The sequence below is a fragment of the Osmia lignaria genome, chromosome 9, assembly GCF_051020975.1.
Source record: "Osmia lignaria lignaria isolate PbOS001 chromosome 9, iyOsmLign1, whole genome shotgun sequence".
Taxonomy (NCBI): Eukaryota; Metazoa; Arthropoda; class Insecta; order Hymenoptera; family Megachilidae; genus Osmia; species Osmia lignaria.
In genome coordinates this window covers 7,929,946-7,947,754 of record NC_135040.1, presented here as the reverse complement: position 1 = coordinate 7,947,754, position 17,809 = coordinate 7,929,946, and the positions used below count along the sequence as shown (strand labels likewise).

Sequence of the window (17,809 nt, the reverse complement as noted above, 5' to 3'; positions counted from 1 at the left end):
CGCGAGGAGGGGTTGCGAAGGCATTCAATTTCCCTCTTCTCGCGGATGGAGGGCGGCACACACCCTTCCGTTCGGAGCTGTCACTCTGCGAGAGTTATGGTCGCCGAATGAGTGGCTGGGGCGGGCCAAACGTCGCATAACTTACTTCTTCTTCTTCTTCTTCTTCTCCCGTTTCTCTGCTCTTTTCCAGGATGTCTATAAATACGGGGATCGAACCTGCCTGCCTCGTCACCGGCCGACACGGGTCCCTTCGTTGTTCCTGCGGGATCCTTCCGTCGATCGGATGAAAATGGGAACTAGTAGTGGTGTGTAAATGATCGTAATCGTTCGGAAAGCTCGATCGAATGGTACCACTTACGTTTCAACGAGGGGTTTAGGGAGAATTTTTGCTGTCCAGTGTGTTTGTTTTAAGGAGTTAGGCCATTCTAGAATTTTGAAAAAATCGAAATTTGTTTTTTACTTAAAAGGTGCCTTAATGTCTTAAAAATGATATGGTAAAAGATTATGGGTGGGAAAAATCTCCAAGTACTCGAATTTCGAATTCTGACGCAGCCCCTCCCGGTCTGCTGCGAGCATAACTGAAAACTTTAAACGCATTTTTCGAACTGGCCGGACTCATAAATCAAACAAATTATCACCAATCGATTTGAAAATTTAACAGTATATTCAAAACTAAATTCTTTACAGAACTACTGGCGATTTTTTCTTGAAATTTTACATTTTCTCTTAAAAAATACGCCATTTTTGCAAAAATCAATATATCAAAAAAATCCTACGTAGTTCGGTAGCTGTTTTCATTTTTAAAGTTTATTAGTTGTAAAGTGAAGGCATGCTTACAGAATTTGGAGTTATTGCAAAATATGCCTATTTTTTCTTGCTCTAGAGTGGCCTAACCCCTTAAGTCCTGGACATTTGGTTTCATTTATTAGAGGAACTTTTATTATTTGATTCAAGAAAAGTTTCATATTTTTCAGTCGAAATCACTTTCGTGTTTAAGAGTAGTTCTTCTTGTCTCGTGGAAAAGAAGCAGAGTGTGTTATGGTTTTCGGTTGAGTCACGAAACACAAGTGGCCCGTCCAATCTCATACTTTATTTTTACTAACTACACTTGAATTACGAAGGCTGCCGTGTTTGTTCGAATGCGTCTTGTAATCTCGAGCCTGTGTTTTCCTTTCTCCTGTCACTCCTTCACAACAGGGCTTTCCTCTAATCGCTCTCTTAAATACTTTCTTTGCTAGCACGTATTCCCCCTTCTGTTTTCCCTGTCACTCTCTAAACAATCAATCTTAAACTCTTCGTACGACATTCAACCTGTCGCTTGCTCCATTTGCGTAATGGTTACTCTATCCATTATCCATTTCGAATGGTTCAGATTTCGAAAACAATTATTCATTTAGTCCATCACTGTCAATATTTCAATTCTTCATGGTAGAATATTGCGGGTATTCTTCCTTTCGAACCGTGAATTCATCGAATTTATCGGTTCGAACAGCTCGCTCGTAAAACAAGAGCAATTACGGTGAAAGGATTTCGTTGTAAAATCAGGGTGTTAGCAGTCCGCCGACGAGTTTTCGCATGGAAGAAGGGAAAAAAGCGGCGTCGAAGAAATTTCATACGGCAAAAACGGTGTTGTACTCGCGTCGGTTCAACTCCCGGGAACAAGTGGCTCCGTATAGAGAAGTTAATTACCAGAAATAAGCGGCCGTCGAGCCGTGAAACTTGTACGAGGCCGCGACCCGCGCCCCGCGACCGTACGTGTATCTCGTTAAAAATTTATTTACGAGCAAAGTTCACCGCACGGATTAGGGCTTTAATCTCGCGAAAAAAACACGGGCAGTAAAAATGCGAGGCTCGCTGGTACGCGCCTCTATCGTCTCGATCAGATTGTCGAACATCATTTTTAACTACGCCAATTTGCTTGCGAACACAATCGAAAATACGATAATTGCGATTCGGTAACGATACCGAGAAACACTTTTCAATCGTGTATCCGAGGCGCGAGAAACGTTTTCAACGGTCCGAAATTACACGCCTGAAGTCGTTTCGCTACCACGCCGGAACACGCAACGTCTGCACCGGCATGGAATAAAAACGACCGTCCCCATACCTCGAGGAAATATCATCAAAGAGAGTATCTGTTTATTCGAACGCGTGGAATCGTGGACTTCTTAGGAATTGCGAGGGATAATATACGATCGCTTAACGAGAAACCGTGAGCCGAACAAGCTTGTCCACGGTGCCGTGGCGAAAGCTCGATAAAACCCACAGAGAATTTGCCTGCTCACCGAAAATGTCTACCAACGACAGCTGCTTCCTGAAGCTGCTCCAAAAGCGTCGGCGATTATCGGGCTCGTTTGCTGCTTCGACGGACTTTAAGTCCACAAACTACCTCTGCACCCGTAAACACGCTCCGAAACGTCGCCGTACGAACGATTTAATTGTTCCAGGGTTAATTATAACGTTGATTACTGGAATTCGGTGTTATGTGATCGTAAGATGAAAACGGACGTCAGAAACTACTTATAACGTTAACACCTCGACTTATTAATGTCACGCGTTTAATGAATTTCCATTTCTTATGTATCGAATGGTATAATAATTGATGCGACGGTAATGGTACTGATTAAGATTAAAATTGTTACGAATAATTAGACCTTTCGAAGAGCGATCGCTCTGCTGCCGGCGAAAAGTAGACGAGTACAAACGCGTGTATAATGAAAGCAATTTCCTTTGTTTGCAGCACAATGCATCGCACCCCTGGGGATGGAATCTGGTGTGATTCCCGATGCAGACATCACAGCGAGCTCGAGTTTCGATAGCGGAAATGTCGGGCCACATCACGGACGGTGAGTGAATTACCGTGTATTACCGTCTCGTTTATAGAACGCATTATGCAGATGCGATGCAATACACATTCGGAAATATGATAAAATTAACCCCTTTGTTGCACCGCCCGGGGAACAGCGATGCAATTTCCCGAAATCAGTGCGCTTCGTTAAGCGACCTATTCGTTGGCTAAATTGAACCGATTTCCTAGGGGGAAAGACTCTTGTTATGCTTTACGAAAGAACTTTTCAATTATTTTATACAATTGTTCGCTGACGGATCAAATTTTCAAACTCGCCAGAAGATTATATTAAAATTTATTTCCCCAATTTCCTTCGAATAAAACAATTTCTAATCTTTTTATAATTATTCCGGAAGAAAAATCGCCTCGAAAAGTTCGCGTGAATTCGTCAACCGGATAAATAATGTCAGGTTCTTTTCTGGACAAGAGAGATTTGTCAGACAGACGATGGTCGGTTTAAAACGCGATGCAGATTGATGCCAGGCCGATTGTACGGTAAAGTTCGACGACAGATAAAAAAAAAAAAAAAAAAACGAGAGGAGTCGTCGGTGTGCAGCACGATAACATTTCTGACTACGAACGCTTTCTACGGCTCGAACGGACGATCCTCTTCCTGTCCGTCATTCTGTCTGCGGTCGAGATAGCTCACGATCAGGACTCGTCCCAGGTCACCGTATTAATCACCGACTACTAAACTGCACGTCTAATTCGGCCTTCAAGCCGCAATGAGGATTAATGACGTGAGATATTATCCCGCATACGGAGCCATTTGTATCGAACATTTCAAACCTCTTAGACATCGTTAACGCGTATTGCTTTGATTATAGTACGTGCCAGCTAATTAACTATTCCAAAAGAGAGAGAAACGATGAACTGATAAATATAGAAAGGGTTACTTTCAAAACATTGAGGACCGAAACAAGGACCACCCGTGGCGTTAATGAATCGTCGCTCGCGAATCGTTTAACGCGAAAAAATATCTCTTGTCAACGATGTCTATTGGTTACAATTTATAGACACTAATTAAGTATTAAGATTGTAGAATCATCCGAGGATAGAATGGAAATTTTTGAAGAATTTTACGATCATAAAATTGTTAAAGACGATGTTCAAGATAGAACGAGCGAATGAATATTCATTGAAACCGGCATGCAAATTTGCTATTCTTTCGTTGATACACCCGTCTCTTGTATCTCGTATGTTAAAAATCATTTTATTAACACGGATGACATTTACGAACTCCATTGATAGCGATGGGTGGTCCTGGAGGCTTTGAACGTAATCCGTGTATCCAAGCGTGGGTCTTAGGAAGGCGCGAACATGTTTATGGTCTATGGAATTCCATCGAAAAGCTGCATCAATGTCGCCGCGATAATTGGTAGTTGAACGTGTAAGAAGCTACGACGAGGCTTGTCCTTTTGGCCGCGATATAAAGCAAGGAAAGCCTTTTCGATGCAATACCGATATCGTCGCCTGCTCACACACTACCCTTACCCGTCTAGACCTTCTTCAACGGCATTTCCACGGCTTCCTGATACTACGGGCTTCCCGGTGAATACCCTATTTACCCCATGCGACTCCCGTTTACCCTAAAATACGCGAATCTAACTCGCATTACGTGTACTTCTTATGTTCCGTTCGTTTTCCATCGAAACACAAACATCTCATGATATTTTATTAGACACCATTTGTCCTTATTCTATCGCTAAACTTCTCTATCCATGTTCAATCAATCGTATTTGAATATGTTACCCAAAGACTGTACTCTTGGGATCGATTTGATTTGCATATTCATCGAGTCGATTTACCCTTTGAACTTTGCCGTGTTTTGTCTGCTACCTAGAAACAATTACCGATGTTACCATTGAATTTGCAATCCGTTTCGCGAATAAACACTTCGCCGCTTCAAAGTGTGAATTTATGTATCGAGAACAATAATGAAATTCAAAGAAAAGGATTCCATTCGTTTCATTTTCTCCATTTATTTTTTTTAAATTTCTTTTTTAATTATTTATATATTCTCAGCTTTTTAAGTGGTACATTTCAAGTCGTTATAAGAATAAATTCTGCATCCAGGCTGAAGCAAAAAGTCCGCGTTCAACTTCATCGTCGACGTTCTGTCTGCAAACTCTCTCGTTCACGGAAGAGAACATTTTCATCAAACGAACTGAAGAGTGCAGAACGGGTCACAAAGAGCCGTTTCCTCGTTTGCCGTAGGCAACAAATCATCTCCGCCCGGACGGATCGAGCTGAGCTGAGTCGCGTTCGACAAACCATTCCTCCCGATAATCGACCGGTTCGTCTCGCGGGGCTCGCGCTTTCGGCGATTTCGCCGACGTGGCAGCTCAAGTCCCGCGGTGTGATCGTACGCTCGGAGATTTATCGTGCTCCCGGAATGTCTTTGATGCCCTGGACTGTATCAAAGTGGCAGCCAAGTGAGCCAGTTCCAGCTCTCTTAATGGGCTATGAGTTATGGTCTTTCGCTGTACCTCCTTCTCTGTCGCGTTTACCCAACGTATTCCTGTTCACCTTACTTACCGAACCCCATTCAGTCTTTCTTCTTACTTTGTCCCGTTTCGTTCTTTTCATTCTTCGTTCGAAAGCCACTCTTACCGTCGGTCGAGTCAAAGCAACGCTTCAAATCATGACACTTTTACAGGGGTATTTCTTCATTGCAAAAGTTACACTTTTGCTTTCGTTCGTGCAGTGTCTCCCTTTAAATGGACACATCCAAGAGAAGTTCATTTTAAAATCAAGCGTTCTAGATGATAAGTTGTTCCATAAGTTTCGAAGGAGAGTGTATAAGTTGAATTTGAACGAAATTCGTTCGACTCAACCTCTTTGCCTTTCTTACGTTTTCCCTTCACGCTCGCTCGCCAAAAGCTTTCGTTTCTTTGCGCCCCCTTCGGGGCTCGGCTGTTCGAGAAGTAATCTCGAGCAAAGAACCGCAGAAAGTCGCGTTGATACCTTTCTGTTTTATTTTTTTTAATAGTTGAAATTGAGTTTCGAAGTGGCTGCGTTAAGAGGGATTTCTGAAGGAACCGGGGAAACTTTAATTTTCGCCAGGAATAGTGAGGTGTATAAATGACGTACGAGAATAGAGTGGAACTCCGGGCTTTGCTTTATGTTGGAAAAGAAGACTGAAAACATAATGTATATGTTCGTTTATATAAAGTTGCCTGGATAAACTGAATTGATAATAGTTTAATTTGGACAATTTTTTATTTTGCAAATTAATTTCGATGGATTCTATGTGTTTTATTGTTATATGAATTATCAAAGAAAACACATTGACATTTTTATGCAATTATATTTTATATTAGCTAAAATTATTCCATACAAATTTCGCTACATTTTTTTGAATTCCAACTTCTTTGGTCTATTAATTTTCAATTCTAAAAATCGTTTTCAAATTGGTATACTTTCTCGAGTAAAACGTTAATGGTAGTAAACGCGAGGAGTAAGATGTCGAAGCGATTGAATTGAAGATGATCGTCGGTTTCCTTCGGTGTTCGTGGAATCCGTGCCAGCATTCCTTCTGCAAGACGCTTTTTTCCGCGGCAATCACGGCCGAGGGGAGAGCTTTTTAATGCGGTAGACGAGCCCGCGAAAGGTATGTGCGAATACAATTATTAGCCGGCTCGAAGTGGCTTCCCTGTTCGTCGTTCTCGTGGCGGCGCCAGCTCATCTTTAATTCATGCCATCCGGTGGCTCGACTCGATCGATAAATTATAATTTCACCCCGTATCGGCCCGACCGAGGTGACGGTTATCCGTCAGCCACCAGCAGGATCACGTATTTGTACGATTTCCTTTCTGCGACGACGTAACATTTCCGATTATACCGTCATCCTCTTTGCTTTCCTCTTATCGGCTGATTCTTATCGGCACGTCAATTGCAGGGTCTGCATACAATCGTCAAGCGTAGGATAAACCATCTGCTCAATGCATTTTCTTGACACACGATTCAAGGCTCTTTCCTGTCATTTCGTGCGAAAAATAAAACGAAGAATCGAAATAACTCCACTATTTATTATACTAAAGTCTCGAATATTTCAACAAAAATTATTAAAATCTGATAATACTGTAACTTAAAGATCTGGTATGCTAAAATTTTCTTAGAAAGAAAACTTAGAATCTCTTTTACCATAAAAAAGAAGAATCGTTAAGATATAATAAGCGAGGGTTAACGTAGCAATCACCCTTCCCTGTTCGCTGTTCCCTAGAAATGATTCGGGCTTCTCGTTTTCCCGGACGACGCGTTAAAAAAAGCTTTCTCAGCTTCCTCGAGGGGGGAAGAAGATAGAAACAGCAGAGGAAAGAAAAGAAAAAACTAAGGGTCGGTAATCTCAGAGTAAATATTTACCCTTGTTGCAGGCTGAGGCAAGAGAGCCACGGAGGTGCCTGGTGCCCGAAGCAGCAGATCACGACGGAACCACGCGAGTGGCTGGAAATCGATCTTCACACGGTCCACATGATCACCGCCACCGGCACTCAAGGTCGCTTTGGTAACGGCCAAGGTGTTGAATACTCCGAAGCTTACATGCTGGAGTATTGGAGACCGAAGCTCGGCAAGTGGGTTCGGTACAGGGATGTTCGAGGCGAAGAGGTAATTTCATATTATAACCCTTTCGATGTCCTTCGCTAAAAGCACTTGCTACCTCGAATTAATCTCCTTCGGTATAAATAATACAAAACTTTTCTTCCTTTTCATTTTTAATTGATCAATCGAAACATATGGTACTCTCCTGGCTGTCAACTTGTTAACGAGCAAAAGAAATAATAAAATACCTCTTAGGTGAATTGTGATAAACTATCGTTCGTTGCAGGAAGTCGAGAATTATGCGCTCGGTATCCTTTCTAGGTAACCTGCCCGATCGATCTTGCGAATTGACGTTAAGTTAGGCGAACTTTGCGGTGAAACGTTTATTGGCTGAAAGGAAAGAGAAGAGATGAAGTACAGGCAGGAAGTAATAGATCGTTCGAGGAGAAACTGTCCCGAGATGTATTTGCTGTTTCTGAAAACACGGGACCTTATTGAGAGCAAAATTGCGCTGAATTCGAGGAAAGTAGGGTCCGATGATGCGGCAGTGACAATGTTTTTCTTCTTCGAAAATTTTGTATTAATAATAACAAAATTCCTAGCTGGTAACTTCGAATTTATATAAAGCTTAACGGGTAGAAAATTGGAATGAGAAAGTATTAAAATTGAAAATTAATTGATCGTCAATGGGGGGAATTTCTAGAGTGTCTATGAGCGGCGGTAGCATTGAAAGGATTAAAAAAACGGCGAGAGATCAATGGACGTTCGATATCGGTATTTATCATTCGTACGGCAGTGTCGGTACCTAATCCAGACCGGAAGCACGGATGCGCATAATTCAATTCAATTAACCGGTCAGAACGATTCAGCAAAGAGAAGCGGCGCGGCGAGGCGGGCGCGTAAGCGGAATCGCGCGGTTAAATTTAGTCGCACGTGCGATACGCGTAAAACGAGCGAGCACACGGATTATCGAGAATGATTTGTAGCGGTGTCCACGGGTCCGCGGACAGAGCTAGGGCCTGCTAACTAAACCGTGACGTTAACAAGACGTAAATCTCGACCGCAATATGCTCGCCTCAAAAGTGGTGCACGCGGCTCTCTGCTCGATGCAATTTACTAGAATAGATCGGTAACCGTGAACCTACCGCTTTAATTAGCAACAATAGGGCCAACCCGTTCATTTATTTCCACGGGAAATATATGTCCTCCTACCCGTGTTACCCGCTCGAGAATGCCGCGAATTCGTTGGCAGAATAACAGAGAACCACCAAGCCCTGACGTCGATGAATGAACTGTCCCTTCTCCGCTTGCTACTCGCGCGAATACTCGTTCGCCAAGTGTCTCTTAGACGAGTAACCAGTTCGTAGCTCAATTAACAATTTTATTATACAATTTTTTCCACTCAGAATTAAAATAATTGTAGGCGTTTAGTGGAGGGTGGGAGGAGGGTTTCGTCTCCCGGGACGCCTTTAGTTTGGGCCGGGAACCGCTAGGTGGCGACGAGATGATCGGTGCTCTCGCAAGCGGTCGCCCGGCATGCAGTGCGAATATATAGAATATACTGTGGAAGGGATCCTCACTGACGAGTCTGACAGACGATCCCAAGAGGAAACGTCTTTTTCTCATCTCTCCTACATAATTTCATTTTATTTCATTCCTTCAGAGAATATTCACGACTACCATTTTGCAGCGAATCTGTTAAAAGCGCATCAGAATTGGTGACCCACGCTCCTAAGGTACACATTACTTTGCATATTGTTCGAAGTTTGAGCAAGTAAAACTTGCCCTCGTGTATCGTCCCTCTGGCCCTGGGTCAATACTTCTCTCTAGTGGTGATTCTCTCGAGTATCATTCGTCATCTCGCTTTCTATTACGAAGTTTAACTTGCTAAACTAAGGGACAACGGTTATATTCACCAGGTATCCTGACACGTGTATATCTTCAAAAGTTTCGTGTCAGGTGGCAGTTTGGTCGTTACAAACTTTATCGCGCTAAGAATGTCGAGAAATATATGTTCACGTTTATGAGATACTCTCAGTCCCCTTTGCCGAATCAATTTTTCTGTAACTTTACGATATTCGGTCGTGATTGAAATATTCAAATGACATTTAGATAAAGCAAACTTGATGAACTAAAGGATATTTGTATTCAGAAGGTGTTCCTAACACGTGTATGTCTTGGGAAAAGTTTCGTGTCGGATAGCAGTTTGGCCGTTTCGAACTTTATCGCGCCATGAATCTCAAGAAATATATTTACGACAATAATACGCTGTTGGGTTCAAGTCCCATTACTCAATTTGTCTTTGAACAAAATCAAATATCCTGAAACTTTAAGCAAACTGTTGTTTCGTCCCGAAGATTCTTAGCAGAAAGAGAGGAATATTGGAACAATTCACGGAAAATGTCTCACCGACGTTGTTTTCAGTTCACTTATCTTCGCGAGCGAACGGATAAATAGGAAAAGAGAACAACGGAAGTAGACTCTCAAAGAACTTCCGCTGTTTCGCGATATTTGTTGGAAAGGAACGACGCGGGAACCAATATAAGTCATTTCGTTCCGTGGACAATAACATTATTTTCGAGTAGCACGTTCTTTATTCTATTTTTTTTTTCTTTCTATCCCGTCTTGCTAAGGAACGAACGGTGATTCTCGAGAAGAGAAAACACGAGGAAAAAGATGGGGAAGAAGGAAAGAAGGAGGTGAACGTCCAGTCGACGAGGTGGATTTCCTTGGAAGTTAGTACGTAGAGAGGGTGCTTCGAGCTTATTTGTATAGGCGGGTGGATCAATAAAACGAGGGAAGGGAAAGTCGTCGCGTGCTGCTCGCGGGTCAGACGATTTCGACTCACCTAGATAGGCGTACCTGGGGCTGAATAGCCGAGGTCGTTGCAAACCAACCCGCGCATTTCGCGAAGGTCGAACCTGACGAAATTTAACCACCCCCTTCTATTCCGGCTTCGCGATCCATTTACATACCGCCACGAAATAACCTTCGACCCGCGAATATTTCTTCGAGAAAAGAATTTTCTGGCACGCACTTTCTCCTGAATACTAGCTTTCGTGGAAAGGGTGAGCGTGTACCAGACTAACAGTGTTGGGGCGAATAATATCAAACGTGTAGAAGAGTTTTGAAAAGAGTTTGCAGAGAAAGTTGCCATTAAAAATAAGATAGAAACGTAGAAAATTTATAAAATTAATGTAGTATTAATGCTGTTTAAAATTTCTTGAATTCTTTGTAATCGATGCTGGGTACGGTTTCTCGACAAGCCTAAAAATTCCAAGACTCTTTCCCTTTTAAATAAATCCGCGTATAGAAGAGTTTATGAATGATGACTGTGTTTCAAATTCAATATGTTAAATCCACATTCGTATTCCAGCCGAATGTACATCCGTAAACGATCCGCATTAATATATTTTGACATATCGATCGATTCGATTCGAACGGAAACTGACGGGAACACGAGTCCTCGCCCACTCCGTTTCTACGTTTCTCCGGGTTCTTTTAATCGTGTCTCGAGTATAATTTAAATCTCTCAGGATTAGTTATAAATTACCATCACCGAGTGGCCGTAGCCTCCCGTCGCGTCGATTCGTTTAATCTCGGCCGTAAAGCAAACTAATTAAGTACACGAAACGCGGCTCGGAGCAAATGTAGAAACCGGTCGAAAAAAGTGAAAGGAAATCGAGATTCCCATGAATCGATGGCGGCTATCGTTCCGTGCTGGTTCGTGGTGAAAAAAAAAATATATGTCGTTCACTCGGTCGACATTCGTTTCGAGAGTTTTGTCCCGTGGAAACAGGTACCCTTTCGAACGAAACGGCCCACCCACAAAACCTCGTCCGCGCCTCCATCCACGGGGATAAATCCGCAGAAATTCGTGTCTCTTTCCTCCCGCTGCGAGGACCAGCCTGTTCCCCGCTTAATTACACAACGACACTCCGCTTATCCGAGGAATAATCTCCGGCAACAGCTCGGTCCAGGACTGGGCAACAACGTCGGTGGTACGGGCTATGGCGTGCGCTTGTCAACGGGCTACGTTTACAGTCCACTCGAACGAAACCGCGTGAAAGAAGAGAAAAATAAGCACCAGGAAGCATCTAATATCTTTCGACGACCGTATTTGGCATGACAGAGATACGCGAGGGGACATAAATTATCTTGCAGATTTCTCGGGACCAACTCGATGCAAGAATAAAACCGCTTATTGGGTGGAACAGGGTAAACCGTGACGCATGATATTTTAATGAAAATTTTATAATTTGTCTAATGGACAATGGGGAAGAAAAGAAAGATGAGATAAAGAAGAGCTCTGGGAAAGGAAATGGTCTTTCTGGATGAGTCATTGTTTAATTTGTGCCTCTCAACGAAGCGAGAAACGTGTTCCCTGTTTAAGAGAATAATAGGATTAAAGAGAATTAAAATTTTGGAGATCCTTAGATCGGTAGAGTATCAATGCGGGTTTATAGTATTCCAGGAAGTTAAGATAGAATGACATTTGGAATTGTTAGGAAGAAATACTGATCTAATTCTGGGAATGTCTTCGTTTAAAAAGTGTGTTTTTCTTGTTAAATGATGCAATCGTCGAAAATACAGAAAGCTCTTGTCGAAAGCCGAGGCTTTAACCAGTGTTTCTCTGGTAAACAAAAACGCGATGGTATTTTTACTGAAAATATTGAAAAAGGCTAATCGCCTCAATATCACTTGAAAAAATACGCTTTTGTAGCGGCAGTCGATTGTTAGCTGCCTGGAATATCGTTACGCGCAGCTTGTCAATATTTTCCAATACAGTACGTCTATTGACAGAAATAAATAGAATGGTTTCTGCTTGTTAAAAGACATTATCGATTAACTTGGAATTGTTATTCAACTGCCTGAAAATGGAAAAAAAATCATGGCCAGAGAACAATTTGCAGTTTAACAAAATGAAAGTGAAAAAAGACCAGACTTCAAGTTTCTCAAAATATCTAAATTTCAATTTAATTATCACACAATTGTAGAAGCCATAATTAATCCGTGACAGGAGTGGAACTCGGTAACATAAAGAAGAGCGTTAATAGACAAGGTTTCTTTCAGTGCAACAATAACAGTAATTTGCAAGGCGTTGAATTCACGCCACGTCTAAGCATACATTTTCGTTCTAATTTTCCTTCGTGCAATTCCATTTTCTCGAAATCAAGGACAGACGACCGTATCTTTAAGATTTGAAAGGTCGTTGGACTCGCAAGCACATGACGCACAAAGAGAAATTCGTGTGACTACCACCTCGGACCACCCGTCGCGTATATTCGTCTAATTAAACCGTCGGACAGCTTATCCGTCACGATCTTCCTCGACGACACGAAGCCATCAACGCGGCTTCTGTTCGGTGGCCGACGACGTACGATTCGGCACCAAGAGGCGCGGAAACATTAACATAAAATGGGCGTTGGTGGCACCGCCACGCCTTACTGCTTCCTTCAGCCGCGGTTGGAATTTGTCCGCGACGAAAAGCGCGACCAACGGAGCCGCCAAAAACTCGCTTTTTTCCTTCGTCTCAAAAGAGAGGATCGTTCGGTTGACAGAGAAAAGTCTTTGACTGGGCGAGCAGTGAGACGCGTGGGCGAGCGGATAAATATCGAGATTACTTATTTTTCTTGGTGGACGAGTCGACGGCTCGTAAATGCCGTCGTATTTTCAACCCGCTCGGCTCGTCCTCGCGCGACGATCACACGGGACGACCGCCTCGGATTTTCTTGGAATAAGCTGAAAATTTGTGGAACCTTTTCGCTGCTCGTCCAGACCCGATTAATAACTGACTGCAGTCGGGGCTCTTCGATATTGCCTTCAATTGTCTGCGAAGATAGAAATTCGTTTTCTGCATTCTGAACCGTCTTGCACATTGCTGATATTTTTGATAGTAGGACAAAGAAATTAGGTGGGACTTATTTTAAATTGAAAATGAAAGCAGAATTTAACTATTTATTGCTAGTATCAGCGATTTTTTCTGTGATTTTTATTCCAATTATTTCGAACAAGCGAAGTAGAAGAAATTAATTACCAGGTTATTTAAACTCTTAATTAACACGTTCGCTGTTAGAACTCACAGTCAGTTGGAAATTCGTCCATCATCGAGAACGTTGTTTCAAATAATATAATTTATTGCAAGAATTTAATGCAACTTTACCAAACATTTTCAAACCCCACCGACATCAAAATAAAATAAAACTCCTTTCAATTATACTCTTAATGCACTTGTACGTTCTTTTATTGCCAACTAAATCCGCTAGTTTCGTCAGCAAAGTGCAACGAAACCGTGAGGGTCGTGAAAATTTTAACATCCACGACTTTTTCGCTGTTTCATTCGACTTCTTTCAAGAGTAGTCCGTTTACGGGCGCATATTTCGGCCTCTTAACGAGGCGTTTCGCGCCGCCGAACGGATCGTCGACGCTCATTAAACTCCTGTAACGAAGTTGAAACGAGACGATGTCCAGGACACGGCGCCCAGTAAAATTTCACACGTGTCGGCTCATTGTATTTCACCGTTCGCCGTCGCCACTCCCTCCGTGTCGCGTTCGTTTCGATGTGCTAAACATCAGGTACGGCGTCGCGGTGAGAATAACGAGCGCAAATAAAACGGTGTCAGCCACTGGTCCCAATTACCGGACCGCCCCGCCGCAAAACGTGCCCGGTTCGTTGCCCGTCCACGATCATCATCTTTTAATCGTATTTTCTTGGCTCCATTCGCGAATCTCAGAGCCGTGATGCTTGGAAAAAAGAACAAACAGAAGAGACGGATCTCCTGGTGAAAAAAGTGCTGGTTAAAAGGTTATCATATTATTGGCAAGAACAGTTGTAATTATTAAACTTGAAGCTACGAAATTGTTTTAAATAAAAGTGCATAAATTTGTAGACCGTATTTGAACTTTATAAACATAGAATATCCCGTTGCAGTAGAATAGTCTTCAAAGAATATTGTTATAAATCGCGAGGATTAAAACGCTGATAAAAATTTGAATGTAAATAGCTCTAAAGTGCATAGAGACTGCTTCCTTGCATAAATTAACGTCAGCTTAGTGCTAGAAGTCGCTTGTTGGATGTCCAGCCTTTCATTACTTACAACGACGGTCACTTTCCTCTACAAGTTATTGCTCATCACGCTCAGATTTTATTAAAGTACTTCAATCCATCCGTTTACGTTATTTAGTAATTAAATACTGTCCCGTTATGCTTGCATAATTTTCTCGATAACTACGATCTTAATATTATACAAATAACAGAAATAACGAAGCTCGTTATGCTCTTAATATGTAATAAAATCTGGTTCTTGAACAAGTTTTGTTGCAATAATGTAATCCGGTGTAACCGTTCAAAATCCATGCACGTTATTTATTAATCGTGTTTATAAAATATTTCCATAGTCAAGAAGAATCATTAGCAACACCTGGCACGGATAATTTAAGAATATCTTCTGAATAATTCATTCGCTGATAGTAAAGTAGAAGCAACGTAGAATCTAGCGTAGGTTGAAAAAATTACAATTCACTGTTCGAAACCTGTCGTTAAAACACCATAAACTATCGTCGATCGTATCAATAATAATGAAGATTCGATCGGTGTGCGTATACACCTGTCGGGATCACGACCGCGATGAACTACGGTCACGTAAGCGACCATACGTGAGAATCTGGTACTCGTGGAGTCGAGAGGTGCTGTCAAGCTGGTAAGTGGAAAATAAGAGGTCCTTTGTTTCGAAGGGACGACCCTCGACGACGCCGTCCGAGAAATTCTCGATCCTCGAACGCGATACAGCCGTTTCGACCTTCGGGCTCACGCTCCGCCGACAGAATGGAACAACTCCGCGCGTTGTTCCATCTGAGAATGTGTGAAACGAGAAATCGCAGCAGCCAGGAATTCTTTAACGATACGTAACAAGCTTCCTGAAAAAGTTTCGTAAAAAGAATATATTCTCAACTATATAGAATTCCGAATGTCCTAAACGCTCTGTTCGCTTATCTCTATTCTACCTGCATTTCGCTGTATCTTTGTACCTCACTTTTATCACCGATCCACGATACAATCCCGTGTCGAAATGAAACGATTCATAGGAACGTGTCGGGAATTGCTTGTGTCGCAGGTGATCAAGGGGAACACGAACACCTACCTGGAATCGAAGCACGAGCTGGAGCCGCCGATGTGGGCTAGTAAAGTTCGTTTTCTACCGTACAGTTACCATCGTCGTACCGTTTGCATGCGCGTGGAATTGTACGGTTGCCCGTGGAACGACGGTATCGTGTCGTACTCGATGCCGCAGGGTGACAAACGCGGCAATTGGGAACTCTTCGATGCAACTTACGACGGTTATTGGGACGGTCAGCTTCTGCGTGGCATGGGACAACTGACAGACGGCAAGATCGGGCCGGATAACTTCAAGATGGGCTATTACGATTACGACAGGGGTCAGGGATGGGTAGGCTGGAGGAACGACACTAGATCCGGCCATCCTCTAGAGATCAAGTTCGAGTTCGACCACGTCAGGGAATTCTCGGCTGTGCACATTTATTGCAACAATCAGTTCACCAAGGATGTACAGGTGAGTGTTTTGTTTTTCGATAAAAGATACGATCGAAACTAGGAAATATCGTGGAGAATTTATATCGGTTTGATAAACCAGATGAGTAGCATTTCCGTTTCATAATGTTCCCTTCCAATTTATTCCATCAACCGCACAAACTCGTTCTCGATTTCCGTGGCAAAAAGGACCGCACCTCGAGCCGTCCACTTTAAATTTTAATATTTTGATTCGTTATCCGTATCGCCATCGATATTCGGTCGACGATGGAATTTCCAGCGGGTCCTCCTTTATCAGCAATCTCTTTGAACGCAACCCCGGCCACGTTATTTTCAAATTTCCTCTATGATCGTTCACCGAACATCCGCGAAAACGCGCGAAAAAAAGAGCCCGACCAGACGCGAGCACGACAGGGAGGAAATTGGAAGGGCCCGGGGCGGTGACTCGCCAACGTGGCCAGAACTGCGATACAGAGAAAGAGCAAACAAAAAAAAAAGAGAAAGAAGAAAAAAATCGAAACTACACGTTAAGCGAAATAAAGAGAGATAAGCAGAGGATGGATAGAGAAGGAAGAGGAGAAATGGGAAACGGACGGTGGTGGCGAAATGTACGCGAAGATCTCATGCCAACCTTTAATCCGCACCCTGTAGGAGAACGAAAGGAAACCAGAGGGAGAAAGGAGCATGTACACTATGAAATCCAGGTTCTATGTTGAAGTCAAGGTCAGACGTAGGATGGGTAACGAGGCGCAACAACGGTTAGCCCCTGGCTTTGCGATGGAACGGATGGAAAGAGAGAAAGAGGAAACGAGCCACGAGTCAGAGGCGCGCGACTTTACAGGGTGCGAACAACGCTGCTGGGTGTTGCTAGTTTCTGCGAAAATTTTCCGGTCCCCTGTGCTTCCGGCCGCGAATTTCTATATAATATCCTCGTCCCGGTATCAAGATTTATTTCAATGGAAACCCTCATTACCCTGGACAATCCACTGCTCCGTAAACGAGAAAAGGACTTGAAACATCGAACAACGACAGAAGAAGGAAATAACTTTGGAGATTTTTTTAATTCTGCTTTCGTTCTGATATGTTTACTTAATTTGCTATCGCACATGATTTCTACGTTAAGCACAAATATGATCCAAGCGCGTAACCCATCGTTCCAACGTAAAGGGTTAAAATATAAGTTATCCAGAAGGACGTCTGATCACGCTCGGATCTCTATGGAACAGGGCGTCGAAACACTCTCCACACTGGTATCAAGATTTATTTGAATGGAGCGCCTCATTACCCAGCTTGAGGCTGGATTGTGTGCTCGCGAGCGGGCAAAGATGGCGAGGGCCGATGGAGAGGCGGAAAACGAGAGGTGGCGATGGCAAGGGCAGCAGAAACGACGGTGTATCGGCTCTCGAAGGGGAACCGTTCCTTCATTCTCGGAGGAACGGTTCTCGGAAGACAGGAAGGGAACGTCGAGGAGCAAGAGGAACTGTGTTTCTCTCTCGTGCACGCACAATGGTAGCAAGCAACGAGCCGAAGAGCAGATACGCCACGTATTCAAATACAATACCGACAGTCTGGCAAGTCGGCAGTCTATGGTTGAGGTAGGAGGACGGTGCAAGGGGTAAAAGATGGTAGCAACCGCCCCTAAACGTCCCCTTCTATTAACAAGCGCCCGCTCGCGCGGATAGGACACGTCTTCTGAAAGACAGCACTTCAAAGCATCGCCAGTTTCGCGCTCCACGTTTCACTCTCTCTCTCTTCTTCCCAAACTTTTCAAACATTATTTAAAATATATAGCATCGCATGTTTAAATCGGATAGAAAGAAAATTATATATGAATTAAGTTTATGAATATACAGTGGCGCGCAGAAGTATTC

The 17,809-nt window shown here is 43.0% G+C and overlaps 1 protein-coding gene and 1 long non-coding RNA gene across 3 annotated transcripts in view; one reads left to right on the top strand and one right to left on the bottom strand.

The window, feature by feature from the left end:
* The window catches only part of LOC143305687 (uncharacterized), a 210,528-nt gene that overhangs the window by 91,671 nt on the left and 101,048 nt on the right, over positions 1-17,809 (bottom strand). The window lies entirely within an intron of this gene.
* The window catches only part of LOC117605478 (discoidin domain-containing receptor 2), a 108,325-nt gene that overhangs the window by 81,015 nt on the left and 9,501 nt on the right, over positions 1-17,809 (top strand). For both annotated transcript variants that reach the window (XM_034326870.2, XM_076690216.1), the window contains exons 3-5: positions 2,741-2,846; positions 7,225-7,456; positions 15,505-15,960. In XM_034326870.2, coding sequence (XP_034182761.1) covers positions 2,741-2,846; positions 7,225-7,456; positions 15,505-15,960 — 794 coding nt within the window. The remainder of the gene's footprint in view (positions 1-2,740; positions 2,847-7,224; positions 7,457-15,504; positions 15,961-17,809) is intronic.